The sequence below is a fragment of the Arvicola amphibius genome, chromosome 6 (assembly GCF_903992535.2).
Source record: "Arvicola amphibius chromosome 6, mArvAmp1.2, whole genome shotgun sequence".
Classification (NCBI taxonomy): Eukaryota; Metazoa; Chordata; class Mammalia; order Rodentia; family Cricetidae; genus Arvicola; species Arvicola amphibius.
This window is the reverse complement of record NC_052052.2, coordinates 152357608-152372486: the sequence shown is the minus strand read 5'-3', so window position 1 is coordinate 152372486 and position 14879 is coordinate 152357608. Positions and strand designations below refer to the sequence as shown.

The 14879-nt window shown below is 51.2% G+C and overlaps 1 protein-coding gene across 4 annotated transcripts in view; it reads left to right on the top strand.

Annotated features, from left to right (window-relative positions):
- Nucleotides 1-217: 217 nt before the first annotated feature.
- The window catches only part of LOC119816114 (core histone macro-H2A.1), a 65868-nt gene continuing 51206 nt past the window's right edge, over nt 218-14879 (top strand). For all 4 annotated transcript variants that reach the window (XM_038332430.1, XM_038332427.1, XM_038332429.2 and 1 more), the window contains exons 1-2: nt 218-385; nt 10361-10565. In XM_038332430.1, the coding sequence (XP_038188358.1) occupies nt 10394-10565 (172 nt within the window). In that variant the 5' untranslated portion in view covers nt 218-385; nt 10361-10393. The remainder of the gene's footprint in view (nt 386-10360; nt 10566-14879) is intronic.

Here is a 14879-nt window from a genome sequence, read left to right as displayed (position 1 = left end):
CTGACTCCCGCAACTCGCGTGCGCGGACCCACGCCTGGGGACAGGGCGGGCCGCCAGGCCTGGGTGCTGCCGAGGCTGGAACCGTTGACGTCCGGGACCCCGGCGCAGGCCCGGGGTCAAGGCCGGGGCGCTGGGCAGCGCGGGGAGGGGTGGCCGGACGCGCGAGGCCGGGAAGGGATGTGACGAGCGGCGCGCTGTGCATTGTGGGAATCCCGGGGCGGCCGCGAGTGGTTCCAGTTCACTGGTTCCAGCGGAGCCGGGCGGAGGGCGCGAGCGCGGGACGCGCGGGCGGGAAGCGAGGAGGCGTGGGCGGGCCGGCAGGAGTGCGGAGCGGAGCGGCGCGAGCGGCCGACAGGGCTCGGGCCCCACACCTTGCAGCCGCCCGGTAAGTGCCGCGCGGGCCTCGGAGCCGCAGGCTGCCGGTCCGCACCGTCTGGGCCCCGCGCGCCCTCCCGCCACCGCCGTGCGTAGCGGCCCTGCCTGGCGTCCGGGAGAGCTCGGGCGAGTGCCCTCGGTCAGCGGGCTGCACGGAGCCCGCCAAGGCCCTGCCTGAGCAATGCGCGGGTCCGACTGGTTTTGTTCGGAAAGCAAACCCGGAAACCAACTTCTCTTGGAGACGCACCCCTGCTCCCGCCGGGGCGCTTTGTGGGAAAGGGGCCGTTCGGGTCCCCTCCTCGGGCGGTAGAGGCAGAGCTGATGCGGGCCCCAGGACACCAAGGCCCGGACTCCCTGACCGGCCCGTCCGCCCGGGGCCCGGAGCTGCTGTGCTCGGAGTTGTACTTGGTCGCGCGCCGCCGGCCCGCGCGTGTCCTCCCGGGCACAATAAGTGGGGCGCGAGCCTTGGGCCGTTGTGTGGCCAGCTGGAGGGGACCCGCCGCGAGGCCCTGAGTAGGGGAAGCCTGGGAACCACTTGGGGACCGAATCCCAGGCCGGAGCGGGCCGGAGAGGAGCCATGGAAGCCCCGCTGCTGTCGCTCGCCTTTTGTTTGCTTTGTGGTGGGGAGGTGTTATTTTAAGGTGACTCAGGAAGGCCGTAGGCTCCCGGCGCGCAGAGGGACAGCTGAGAAGAGTCTCTGGGGGTAGGGAGGGTGTAGATGGAAGGCTCGGGATGCTGCTGGCTGGGTCACCTGACAACAGGTGTGCAAGATGATGAGTCCTGTTCCCCCCCACACCTGCAGAGACCGCTGATAACTCACGTTGCCGAGCCGAGCAGATCGCTCTAAAGAGTCTTTTAGAAGCAGTGTAGGGAACGTGTTTTCAGAGTTTGAAAAGTGACTTTTGAACGAGCAGTTGAGACAGACCTTGGCTGCAACAATTACAATCATTACGAAGTCTTTGTAAGATTTTAATGATCCAATAAACTGCTTAGAAGAATAGACAATTAGAAGGGTTCTCCTGCTCACTCTCCTCCTTGCTGACACCTCTGTGGTTTGAGGTTTTACTGTTAAAAGAGAGGAAGTGTTTTGTTTCTAGACTCTGCTGCAGGGAGTCCCAGTTTGGGGCAGTTTTATGCTGGAGTGCAAGACTCAGGCGCAAACTCGGGCAACTCTACTAACCCTCCTGCCACCTTTAGTTCCTGCTGTACTGGCACAGTTGCCATTAGCACCGAAATGGACACTTGGTGCCTGCTACTGGAATTAATGCCCCCAGTCCACAGTCAGGCAGTAGCAACTCGGCTCACACACACCCTCTGACGAGATCACCTTTTTTGATTTGTGGGGGTTTTCCCTCAAGGATAATGAAACTTCCTGAGACTTTAGACTTTCTCCCTTTCTTGTTTTGCTGTGAATGAGGGCCATAGTTTTCATGTGTTGCTGTTAGTGCTGATCCCTAGGTAAGGCATGGGAGAGGGGTAGGTGGACACTGATAGCAGTTTACATATGATGAGGCAGGGAGAGCTCACATTGTGGTAACTGAGAACTGTCTAGACAGTCACGTGTGATGCCTCCGCACTGGCTTGATTTTTACCAAATGGGCCAGCATCAGTGGTACCATGTGCCATGTGCTTGACTCCTAGGAAGAGCCAGTTTTTCCCTCCCTCAATGACAGGCTTGAAGCTGATGATACCCCAAGTTGATTAAAGACTTACTTGAAAGAATAAACTGGAAAACCCAGATAGTCTCTCTGTGATGTTCAGAGATGTGCAGTAGCGTTTGGTTCTTGCTGGGCTCTGAGCCTGTTCTTGGAATATAGGATGGGAAGGAGTGGTGGGAGTAGGAGGGAAGCCTACCTATCCTGAGCCCCTACCCCAGCCAGTGTGCTCATGGTCAGTGGCTCGTGCCTCAGGTCTTCGAGTGCATTTGAGTAGATCAACTTCATTCCAGAGGCCTGTGGCTTGTTTGCTGAGAGCAACCCCACCTGGTTGGTCTTGCAGTCACTAGTATGTCCCAAGAATCTGTTCTGGGTTAGGTAATGGGGACAGAGTCATGAGCAAGAAATGTCCAGGCCTTGTTCTGACTGTAGGAGATGCAAACAGGTGAGTGGCTCTGAGGAGACCAGTGGGGGAGGGACAGTTGGGTTAGTGGGACTGAGCTCTAGTGGCCTGGGAAGATCAAGGGGAAGTTTGCTGCACAAAGGTGGACAGATGGGGGCCAGTGTCTGAGGGCTGAGGAACCACGCGTGTCGATTGTAGAAGACAACAGTAGAGGACCTGTGGGGTACAGCCAGAGGTTTAGGATGGCAGTCTAGGGATAGGGGACAGGCAGGCAAAATCACAAGGAATCCTCATCAGAACCACAGTTGATCCTAAGAGCAGTCCGGAGCCACCAAGGAGTGCTGAGCAAGGGAGGAGAGCAGTGGTAAGATAGTCTTGTTTAGTTGGGACGCCTGTTTAGCAAATAGCCAGAAGCTTCCAGACATCCGCTGACTGGGTTCCTGCCCTCTTAAGGTCACATTTTCTTCTAATGGCTTTTTGGAGGAGCTGTCTTGGAATTTAGCACAACCTTTAGCAGGGAGAGGAAGCAAGTGGCAGTGTTGCCCTCACAATGCAGGACTGCCCTCCCTCTCGACCCCCCCTGCCACTCAGGAAGCACACTGTAGGGCATATTCGAGGGTGAAGTTTCAGGCTCAGCTACAAGCCATCTCCTGCCTGTGAATGACCCTTGGGTTCGGGGTGTGCTTTTTCCCCCACCGCTGGAAGCTGGACACAGAGCAACACATGTGTACTGGGGCTGCTTCTGTTTGTAGTCCCGCCTTTGGTTGCCAATGATTCATTTTGTGACTTAGTGTTTGATGAACAGAGAGAGATTTTTCCTGATTGACTTAGAGTACAAAGACCAGTCTCTGTTCTGAACCAATCAGAATGCAGCTTGGGTCGTGTAGCAGCCACGTGCCTCTGGGGACAGGACAACAGTGCCACTGTTAATAGTCTGGCAGGAAAGGAATATGCAGGAGAGCGTTGCAGACAGGATTGCCATCAGAGTGGAGCCCCTCAGCTTTGTATTCCTGATCAACGCTGACAGGTGATCTGTACTGGATACAAGCATCTGCTCAACTGCAGGGAATGGAGCAGGTGGCCCTCGTTGAAAGTATCTTGAACACTTCATTTCAGAGTCCTCCATGCCTGCGGCTGGGACTCAGGTTCTCTGACACAACTCCCTAGTGGTTCTAACCAGTAACTTCGTTCACAGTCAATACACATATATTTGTAGCTTAGAAAATAAAATGGATCATTCCTACAATTTGGGTGCCCTGATTGGTTACATGTACAGCCTACAACCTGCAAGCTGTATGCATCCTAGGGTAGCATGAATGTGGTTCAGCACTTTGTAGATGCCAGCTTCATGTTGTACTGGTAAAAGCGTTGGTCACCCCTGGTAAAGGCTGTCTCTGCTATAGCATCAGTGGGTCAGTGTCTTGTAGGTGTGAAGATTAACATTTCCACTGGCCAGTATTTGTCAGAATAGTGCTGAGAAGACAGGCAGACAGGGTCAAAGATTGTCACAGCCATAACCCTTTGTGGGACTTGTGTCTCATCCATCAGGACATGTTTCCTTCCTGGGAACTCCCAAGGTGGCACAAACTCCACGACTTTTGAAGTTCTCAACTTTCACAGCTTCTTGACAGATGATGGGTCTTGACAAATGGTATATGGGATAATCCAAAGAAGACTCCTGGTGTCCCACTAGCCATGGCTGAGTCTGTAGCCTTTGGACATGTTGCTCTGTTCTCTTTGGTGGGAACCCATTCACTGTAACTAAACAGCCAGACAAGATAGCAAGCAGGGCTACCGTGGCAACCAGAGGAAATTGGTTTGGGGTACCAAGACAGCTAAGAAAACAGGTGCTGATGATACAGTGTAGTGAGTGTTGAGATGATACAGTGTGGCGAGTGTTGAGATGATACAGTGTGGCGAGTGTTGAGATGATACAGTGTGGCGAGTGTTGAGATGATACAGTGTGGCCAGTGTTGAGATGATACAGTGTGGCCAGTGTTGAGATGATACAGTGTGGTGAGTGTTGAGATGATACAGTGTGGTGAGTGTTGAAGTCGGATCAGAATGGTGAACAGGGTGGGAGGATTGAAAAAGCATTTGACGAGAACATGACATTGAAAACAATCACTGAATGTATTAGAAGGAACTGGCAGAGGGAAATTATCATATAAAGATTTATTTATTGCTGGGTCCCCTGGAGCTATAGCAAGAATAACTGGGTAAGTCAGACTGGGGATGCTTTAGTTGCTAGAAATAAAAGATTGGAGAAAGAAAAGATGCTCAAAACTTTGTGCCAGCAGGTGTCAGGAGGGTGGAGTGGGAGTGAAGGAGATTGCTGTAGGAAGGCATGCCGGGCAGGTGGCAGCTCTCTACGGCACTTCCCCTCCTGTCCCTCCTGGAGAAAGAGGGCTTCTTGTCTTGTCCACCCCTCCATGGAGTCCTCACACCAGCTTTCTGCTCCATCTGTGCTCTGAGGACAGACTGTACTATCCCACTACACCTTGTCAAGCAGCTTGCGAGTGGAAATTGCCTTTTCACTCATGTCCTGTTTCTCCACAAGTTTTTCTCTGGGTAAATTTTGTGTTTCTGCAAACGAGGTGCATGCTTGTGTGATTAGCCTGGAGATGAAGGAGCTACAGAGTGAGCTTCTCTGTATTGGTTCTGTGATGAGCTATCAGAGGTGGGCTATTTTATAAAAAAGGGGGGTTTGGAGGTAAAAGGTTAAGGGACCACATCTCGTGGTAGCCTTCATCCTCTTACGGTCCTGAGGTTGTGTAGAGTATCACGTGGTGTGGGATAGGGATTGTGTGTGTCTGTCTGTCTGTCTGAGTCTTAAACTCTCTTCCTCCTTTAAAGGCACTAAGATTCACTCATGCAGGTTCTTGTCTATTGACCTTACTCAATCCTAATCATTTCCTGAAGGCACCGCCTCTAAACATACTGCCAGATTAAATGTCTATCCTTTGACCACCCAAAGCTGTAGGAAGCCTCAGAGACACTGAAACCACAAGTATCACAGAGTATAGGGATGTGACCCAAAGATCCCCTAGGACGAGTGGCAGGAGCTTCATTTCCTAGACTGGTGACAGCCAAGGGATTGCTAGCGTGCAGTATAACCGGGTGCATTTTCAGTGTCTTCGGAGTGTTTGGGACCCTCTGGATCCTTCTGGATGGATCCTCCTGGATGGTTAGCACAGCAAGGAGAGAGATTCTTCGATGCCCAGAAGAATAGCAGTGGTGTCCTGAGAAGAGACTGAGTGCTTGGAAAGTCTTGTCCACGATGTTGGACTGCCCTTCCCTCAGATCAGGCTGCAGTAGGACACAGGTTATACTGGACTTGCTGCTCAGACCGTGGCTTCAGAGTCAGCTTTCAGACTGGCTTGTCATGGCCCATTGCAGCCCCACTTGTGGTTCCATAGAGATGTGTAACTAGGTTCTGACTGATAGCTCACACTCAGTAGTGGTGTGCCCATTTTCAGGCACGGCCCCTAAATCTGTGTTATCCTCCATGGCAACAGTGGGAGACAGGCATGAAAGATTGGCAGAACCACAGATGGGAGGGGTCGGAATCTATGTGTCATGGAGATGCGACTACCAGTCATCGAAACCATTTCTGAACCTTTCTGTATTTGCTTTTCTGCTGCCATCATGAACTATCTGAGGCTAGGTAACTTACCAAAGAAGTTGACTTAGCTCACAGTTTCGAAGGTTCGTGGGTATGGTGCCAGCCTCAGCCTAGCTTGGATGAGCCCCTCCTGATGCATATTACAGTACTTTGGGGAAGGGGTTGGTGAGCATGATCCTGTGGTAAGAGAGGAAGGCAGAGGAGTCTGGAGGAGCCAGTACTAGTGTCCCACTAGCCCCTCATCATAAAGCCAATGTCCCTTATCACCAGAATGGAGACTACTCTAACACTTGAGTCTTTGGGCGGTGTCACGTCTAAACCATAGCAGGAATTTTTATGAGAAGTAAGTTGTAGGGAATTACCTAATGGCAGTTTAGCAGTGGTGCCCTGTCCAGGACAAGCATCTCACTAAAGAGTTGCCTTTTCTTAGGTGTCCTGTGTCTTGACTCATAGTTGAGCAGTGACTTGGAGTGTCAGCCCCCTTCCTCACACACTCATCCAGTTTTCCTACCAGTTCTTTATGGTCCTTTTTACCATCACCTCTAACAGACAGAGGAAAAGAAAAGGTTCAGAGGGATTAAGTCACTTGACCAAGGCCGTATGCCTACTGGTAGTAGAGCCATATTAGAAGCAGGTCAGGTTGGTGGAACTTCTCACTGTAAATCACGCTGCCCAGTAGCCTCCTCTCCCATGGCCACTCTTCTCACATTGGAGCTAAGCTGGAGCTGCTCTTACCCCAGAGGTCTCAGAGCAGGCAGGACCTGGCACATGCACAGGCGTCTCTGGAGGCTGCAGGTAGGAAGTGATTGGGCAGAGGATGCTTAAAAGCCAACATGCACTGCTTGAGGTGCAGAGGCTCAGGGCACACAGCGTTCTTCCATGACTTGGGGAACTGTAGAGGAAGTGCAGAGAGCACAGGCGTGTAACACGACTGCAGCGCAGCTGGGGAACTGTAGAGGAAGTGCAGAGAGCACAGGCGTGTAACACGACTGCAGCACAGCTCCCACGTTAGTGAAGATGCTGACACGGGGAGGAGATATGGGGATGCTCCTCACCAGCAAGGTGGCTTTGAGGATCCATGATGAGCCGCCTGCACTAGTTGGCAGGCAGTTGCTTGCACTGCAGTTGAATTGTCAGCACATACATGTGCTGACATATATGTGCTGACACAGGCTTTGGAAATATGGAACAGTGGTCATTCTGGCTATGGCCAGGGCCAAGAGGGTGTATGTGAACCTTCGTTCAGCGGGTCGACAGGACAAAGGGCATTCCAGGTAGGAGAAACAGAGTATTTAAAGATACTCTTGACACAGCATGGTGGGTTTGGGATGTCAGAGGGGGACTGGGGGCTCGTGAGCCAGCAAGGACACTAGGAAACGGTGCTGTGGAAATGGTAAAGATGCATTCTCAGAGCTCACAGAGTATTGCCACAGATGGGACTAGAGACCCAAAAAACTTTAAGGTGCCTGTAGAACTGATAAGTGGGCTTTTGTCATAGAGGTCTGGTAGCTGATAGACACTAACATAGGGACCGAGTGTCACTAGTTTGTGGCATAAAGTCTCTTGGCTACTGTCAGAAGGAAACAAGGACTATCACTCCTAAAGAGTGAATATGTGTAATGCTTGCCCGGTCCTGGTACTTACGGCCTCTGCTGAACACAGCTGTCCACAGAGGCAGCACAGGCACACCTGCAGGTTTTCTGGGGGAGCTGCTGGTCTGTGCATGTCTCATGAAGGGGTTGAGCTGCTGGCACTCATCCTTGACCACAGACTGCTCTTGCAGACAGAGGAGAGACCCCGACAGTAAAAGCTCTGAAAGTCTTGGGTTGTTGGCAAAGATTGTAGGAACCAGTGCCAACTCCCCTGAAAACAGGTACAAGTGTGCCACCCCCACTGTGTGCTCGGCGAGCCTGGGTGCCTGTGTGCGGCGTGGTGGCCCTAGAACACTGTGGCCACAGAGAGCGTGTTGCTTCAGAAAAGCTCTGACCGTCTCCCAGCATCCCAAGACCTTAAGGCTTTGTGTCTTGGATCTGGCGCAGTGCGGGGCTCCTGGCAGGGCTGGAGCTACCTTACCTCAGCTGTGGTGTGGCTGCCCTGACACACCCAGGAATTTTGTTGTCTGTGGCCCTCACAGCTGTGCCTCTGGCTGGCAGATGTTAGTGTGGCCCACAGACCCCAGATAAAGTTGAGTGCCAGAATAACAAGAACTCCTAGCCTTGGGGTCTCCATGCTCACAGGAATAGCCTTTAGCGCTGGAAGGCCCACATATAGAGCCTGACCTCAGTGTCTTAGCACATGGGAGACCTGTCCATTTGGTTCAGTGAGCTATAAGACTGCATCAGGGAAACTCCAGAATCACCCAGTATCCCTCAGAACCCATCTTCATCAGCACCCACCTCACACTGACTTCACATGCAAAATTTGCATTTGTTACCATTATAATTTAAGTGAATATAGGGTTCTTTTTCCCCCTTGGCTTTTTTGTTTCATTTTGTCTTTTGAGACAGGGTTTCTCTGTGTAGTTTGGTGCCTGTTCTTGGAACTCACTCTGTAGACCAGGCTGGCCTCAAACTCACAGATCTGCCTACCTCTGCTTCTCAAGTGCCGGGATTAAAGGCGTGCGCCACCACTGCCCGGTTGACTATAGGATTCTTAATCACCACTCCTGCCACCTTGGGAGGGCAGGGAGCTTTGCTGGGTAGTGTAAAACTCCTGTAGTGCACACTCCGTGTGAGTGTGAACGTTCACCACCCTACAGTTCAGCCCTCCTCCCACTTGCAGTCTGTAGGAGAAGCTGGAATCAGGGCCTATCATTGCTGCGGCCTGAAGCTGGCGGAGCTGAGATTATGCTAGATCAGGGATAATTAGCAGAGCACAGAGAACGGCTAAAGGAGGCCCTGATAGGGGAAGAATCAGCGTAGAGGCATGAAGAAGCCAAGCTAGAGGACCTTCGTGGGATGTCCCATGGATCTCCATCAGAGTTGAGCTCATAGTTAGGCGATGCCAAATTAGACTTCTGTGGCAGGCTCAGATTTCTAGGGTCTCGCATAGTGGTGCCCAAGGATCATGATTTTTATCTTGGGATTTGTGGTGGTCCTGGTAAGCTTAAATCAGGGTGAGGACACATTCAGGTGTGTGTGTGTGTGTGTGTGTGTGTGTGTGTGTGTGTGAGAGAGAGAGAGAGAGAGAGAGAGAGAGAGAGAGAGAGAGAGAGAGAGAGAGAGAGAGAAGACTGACCAGCCTGCAGGGTAGAATAGGAGAGTAAGCAAGTGAAGGACTTTGCAGATGCCTGGGACTGCAAGGTTCGCATGGGTGAGCTGGGTCTATTCATGGCAGGTGACCACATGGTTAACATTGGGTGAGCTGGGTTCATTCATGGAAGGTGACCATGTGTTTAACATTGGGTGAGCTGGGTTCATTCATGGCAGGTGACTACGTGGTTAGCATTGGGTGAGCTGGGTCCATTCATGACAGGTGACTACATGGTTAGCATTGGGTGAGCTGGGTCCATTCATGACAGGTGACTACATGGTTAATATTGGGTGAGCTGGGTCCATTCATGGCAGGTGACCACGTGGTTAACATTGGGTGAGCTGAGTCCAGTCATGGCAGGCGACTGCGTGGTTAACATTGGGTGAGCTGGGTCCTGTCATGGCAGGTGCCGAGGAACTTCCTCTGGGCTAAGGGCCGTGTGGGTGGAAATAGAGAGTCAATGAAAGCAGGGCCGGAGATGCATCTTCTCCCAGCAGCCTCAGTGGACTGCATGCACTCGGGAGGCCTTGTTCAGCTGCCACCTCTGGCATCTGGCCTTTCCTCACTGCTTTTGCCTGTCATAGATCAGGGTCCTAGGGGAGAGAACACAACTCTCATTACAGAATCCAGCCTCTTGGCTTTATGTCCTTATTCTAGGTGATGACTGTGAACTTTACTTTGTGCTGCAGATTTATTATTCCAGTCTCAAGTGCGTAAAAATACAATTATTGAAGAGGTGTAGAACATAATAGAAAATCCCATTATTTTTATTATTTTTACACCATGAGGCATAAAGGCAAGACACTTAGGAGCAGTCATTGTCAGTATAGCATTTAAATGAAAGTGACGGATAAGACTGATGTCACAGGATGAAATGTACCAAACTGCGCATTCTCTGTGCAAGGCTCGGACAAGGCCTTTCAAGCACATAAATGCCTCGGCAGGCTGCCTGCTGTGCCTGTCCTCTGTTCCTGTCGAGATCACGGCAGCCCTGGAAAATGGGTAGTGATCCGTCCCCAGTGGCCCTGACTGTGCTTCTTGCCTTCACAGTGAACTTGCTGATCTGCTTCTGGGGCCACCGCCATGTCGAGCCGTGGTGGGAAGAAGAAATCTACCAAGACCTCCCGGTCAGCCAAGGCAGGAGTCATCTTCCCCGTGGGACGGATGCTGCGGTACATCAAGAAAGGCCACCCTAAATATCGGATCGGCGTGGGGGCACCTGTGTACATGGCTGCCGTCCTGGAATACCTGACAGGTGGGTGTGCCCAAGCCAGCTGTGGCATCGTGGGGTGGATGTGCTGGGTCTGTGAGCTTTCTAAGGACTTACGGAAACTTCTTCCAATTTCTGGAAAAGTCACAGAATAGAATCAGAATTGTTTTTACCTAGATCTGCCAGTCACTAACATTTTACCTCAGTTACCTGCCCCCTCTTTTACGGTTTTGTGCGCAGATTCTTCTGTATTTATTTTTGGATGTTGGGTACTTCATTTCTGACGTTACCTTTGGATTTCTTTCTCGACTCAGGATCTGTTTCAGTATGTTGGATTGCGTGTCTCTCAGGTGGAGTGACTGGCTCCAGGCTTTGGTTGTTTCTGAGCCTCCCATTGCCTCTGCATCTTCAGGCTCCCATGCCACTCACCTTGCCGGATGTCCTTTGCTCTGAGCTGCTCTCAGGATGGGAGACTGAGGTCCTGACTTGCAGGCGAAGCAGGGTGTTCACTCTTACTCTGCGGCGGGTGTGGGCTTGTCCTTTTCCTCGTTCAGCTGGAGTGGCAGCTACCAGCTCAGCACACCTCTCGCTCAGCAGTCTGTCGTCCTTGGTCTTTAGTCTCCCGGGATGATCTTAGAACCCGTAGGTTGTGTGGATGAGCAAGGATTTGGGGCTTGGGCTATTTATTTACTTAGATATAAAGTCTCATGTAGCCCAGGTTATCCCCCAACACTACAGAGATAAGGATGACCTCGAAATACGGTGGTTATAAAATAGAGATTTTTTTCATCTCTTTCATTCTGTATATCCTAAGTGGCTTTCTTCTATCAGTTGGATGTTCTCCACCCCTGCCTCCCTTCCCTTCTTATTTTTGTGCTGTCAGTATTGGCTGATGATCACTCATGTCATGGCTCATTTTAATGCTCAAGCTGGCCCAAGGTAGAAGGAAAGGCTAGTTATTATGCTCCTCTTCCATGTCCTCATTGCTTTCTGTTTTCTTGCTGTGGAGCTCAGTGGAATGCCTGCCTTAGAACGTATCTGGTCCTGGTCTTGGAGGCAGCCACTTCTCAGCGGCCTGTGTTCCTTTGCACAGGTCTAGTCTTTGATTGTGGCTCCATTGTGGGAGGCCAGCTGGGCAGGGAAAGATACTGTCTCTGTTTTCAGTGAGGAGAAAATGAGGCCTCGGAGCGTAAAAGGACCTTTCCTGATCTGCACACGCCCTTTAAGGGGCTCCACAGGCCCCAGATGTTGCCTGGTCTGTACACACCCTTTAAGGGGCTCCACAGGCCCCAGATGTTGCCTGCTCTGCATGCACCATTTAAGGGGCTCTGGAGGCCCCAGATACTGCCTGGTCTGCACACACCCTTTAAAGGGCTCCAAAGGCCCCAGATACTGCTTGGTCCGCACATACCCGTTAAGGGGCTCTGTAGGCTCCAGATGCTGCCTGGTCTGCATGCATCCTTTAAGGGACTCCAAAGACCCCAGATGCTGCTGTCTTTTGGAATGGCACTTACTAATTGGGTAAGCTTCCTGGGTACTAAGAAGTAGCTCCCTGATGCTTGTGGCTGCCTCTCCTCTAAGAAAGAAGAGGTTTAACAAGACAGGGCACCTCTTCTAAACTGGCACAGCTAGTAATAGAGTTGCTGGACTGCTCCTGGATTGTCCACGCCTTTCCGCATGGCAAGTCTCAGGCCTCACTAGAGCAGACACAGTCATGAGGGAGATGACATTCTCATGATCATCCAGCCTCGAAAAGTCGTCATTTTTTTCGAGTCATGAGGTGTTTACACATATTTTGGGGCTTTAATTTCTGCTTGGGAAGTGTGCACATAGGTGACAGACCTGGTGGTGTGAACTGGGCATGAGTCTCACTCTATAGATGAGGAAACAGAGTACCCAGTGTTCTAGTGTGTTTCTCTGTCCTATGGAAAAACATTAACTAAAAAAAAGCAGCTTGGTGGACGGAGAGAGTTTATTTAGCTTCCAGGTTATAATCCTTCATCGGATGAAGCCAAGGCAGAAATTGGGGTAGGAACTGAAAATAGAGCCCATGGAGGAGTACTGCCTGCTGTCTTGCTTCCAGTTTTGTATTCAGCTACATTTCTTACACAGCCCAGGCCTACCTGCCCACAGATAGCACTGCCCACAGTGGACTAGGTCCTCTTCCATCAGTTAGCAATCAAGAAAATGCCCCCCAGACGTACCCACAGGCCAGTCTGTTGGCTCAGCTCCTTAGCTGAGGCTCCCTCTTCCCAGGTCTGCCAGGTGGTAACAAGGCTGACTGTGACAGGGAAGTGATACATAGCGTTGGCAGTCAGCCAGAGAAGGGATGGGTGACTAGGGAGAGAGCCGAGGACTGTAGTTTTACATAGGCAGTTTACAGACATGGTCACCTACGGTGAGTCACTTTCCTTACAGCTCAAATGGAGACAACTGTCCCTGCTCCACTAAATCCAGGCTCTTTGAGAGCCAGAGCAACTTCTTTAGAGTAAGATGGGAAAGCTTTTGTCTTGGGAGTTTGATTTCTTCCTTATAGCTTCTGTTTTGTTAGTGAAGTGTGAGGAGACAATGCCATTGTCCTCTCAGGCGACTGCTACCTGTTGCCCACGTGTATCTGTGAGTCTCTTGTCTTTCTGTCTCCTTTTGACTCTGAGCCCACTACTTAGGGGACCTAGGTGAAGATCCTTTTGCATGGGTCTGGAGACTTTGACCATGTTGCCCTGCCATGGTCCCTTCTGCTATGGGCATGATGGTAGTGCTCACAATGGAGAGGGTATCGCTGGGGAAGCAGTTCTTCAGGTAGGGCTGCTGCAGACTGCATACACACTGTGTCTGCCTGAAGGCATCTTTAGTCCTTGGTGTGAACAACCCCTGACACTGCCCATCACACACCCAGCCCGTGTAACTCAGGAGAATGTCCAGAGTAGTTGGCGCTGCACTGTCACCTGTGAGGTCACGGTATCCTGTGTCCTGATGGAGACAAGTCAGATGAGCGCAGGGGCTGTGTCCAGCGAGACTCCTCAGAGCAGCGCTGTATGCCCGGGGACTGCTCTCAGAAGGTTGTGGGATCAGAATGTGACATGCAGGGATACCTGGGAGTTTTAGGTGTCTCCCTGTTCTCAGTCTGTTGACAGTTCTACAGCTGTTCAGTCACTGAGAAACACACAGAGACTTACATAAATTATAAACTGGTTGGCCTATTAGCTCAGGCTTTCTTAGTAACTAATTCTTACGTCTTACAGTAACTCATAATTCTTAATTGTCTGTGTTAGCCACATGGCTTGGTATCTTTATCAGTGAGGCATTCTCATCTTGCTTCTTCTGTGTCTGGGTGATGACTGCAGGTTGAACCTTTCCTCTTCCCAGAATTCTCCTGTTCTGGTCGCCCCGCCTGTACTTCCTCCCTGACTGCTGGCCAGTCAGCATTTTATTAAACCAGTACAAGTGACAAAACTTTACAGAGTACAAGACCATTGTCCCACAGCATCAGTCTTGCCTTGAGATCATTAGTGAAAGGCGAGGTAGACCAAATCCCCTTTCTGTTCTGCTCTTTGCTTTTGTTTTACCAAAGACCTTTTCTTGTTCATCTTGCGTATTTATTGAGTACCTACTATTTTTCAGATGCTGTGCTGTGCTCTGCATGAGACCACAGAGTGATTGGGGCAGAATGGGCTTTGCTCTGTGGAGCTCTATCCAGTTCCGTACCGTGTGCAGAGTGGGCACAAGCCAAGCAAAGGGGTGCCTGCCTGATCACCTCTGGGCCTGGAGAATCATCATCAGGGAAAGCTTTTGAGGGTCAGAAGGAGATGTCAACATTGGCCTGGGGAGGCCTTGGTGTCAGGTCATACTGTAAAAGCTGGAAAGCTTTCTATAGTCAGCTCCCCTGTGCTCCACATCTGCTGGATGCTCGCTCCACACTCAAGTTCAAGCAAGGTATAGAAGGAGGAGGGAGCAGAGATCAGCCTGGAAATCCTTCAGCTTGGAGTCTAGTCAAGATGAACATTCAGTACTGTGCTGTGACACCAGGCAAGTGTCGGAGGGAAGGCTTGTTCACTTAGCGAGTCCTCACTGTAGGCTATGATAAATCTGGCACAAACACCAGACCCATCCCACTGCAGAGAACTTAGTTCCAGAACAGGTACAGGTAAGTGCCAGGCAGTGAGGAGGCAGGACCACCCATTTTGTGAGGGAGAAGTGGAACTGTGAGCTGGTATCAGAAACTCTTCCGGAGGATGTTGTTAAAAACATCTCTGTGTATTTTGTTCCCTGCACCCTGCAGAGAGATTATTTTCTTCTTTGCATGGCCAAGACTCAGAGGAAGGCATGGCATTGGGGATGCCCATTTGAAAGATGAACGGG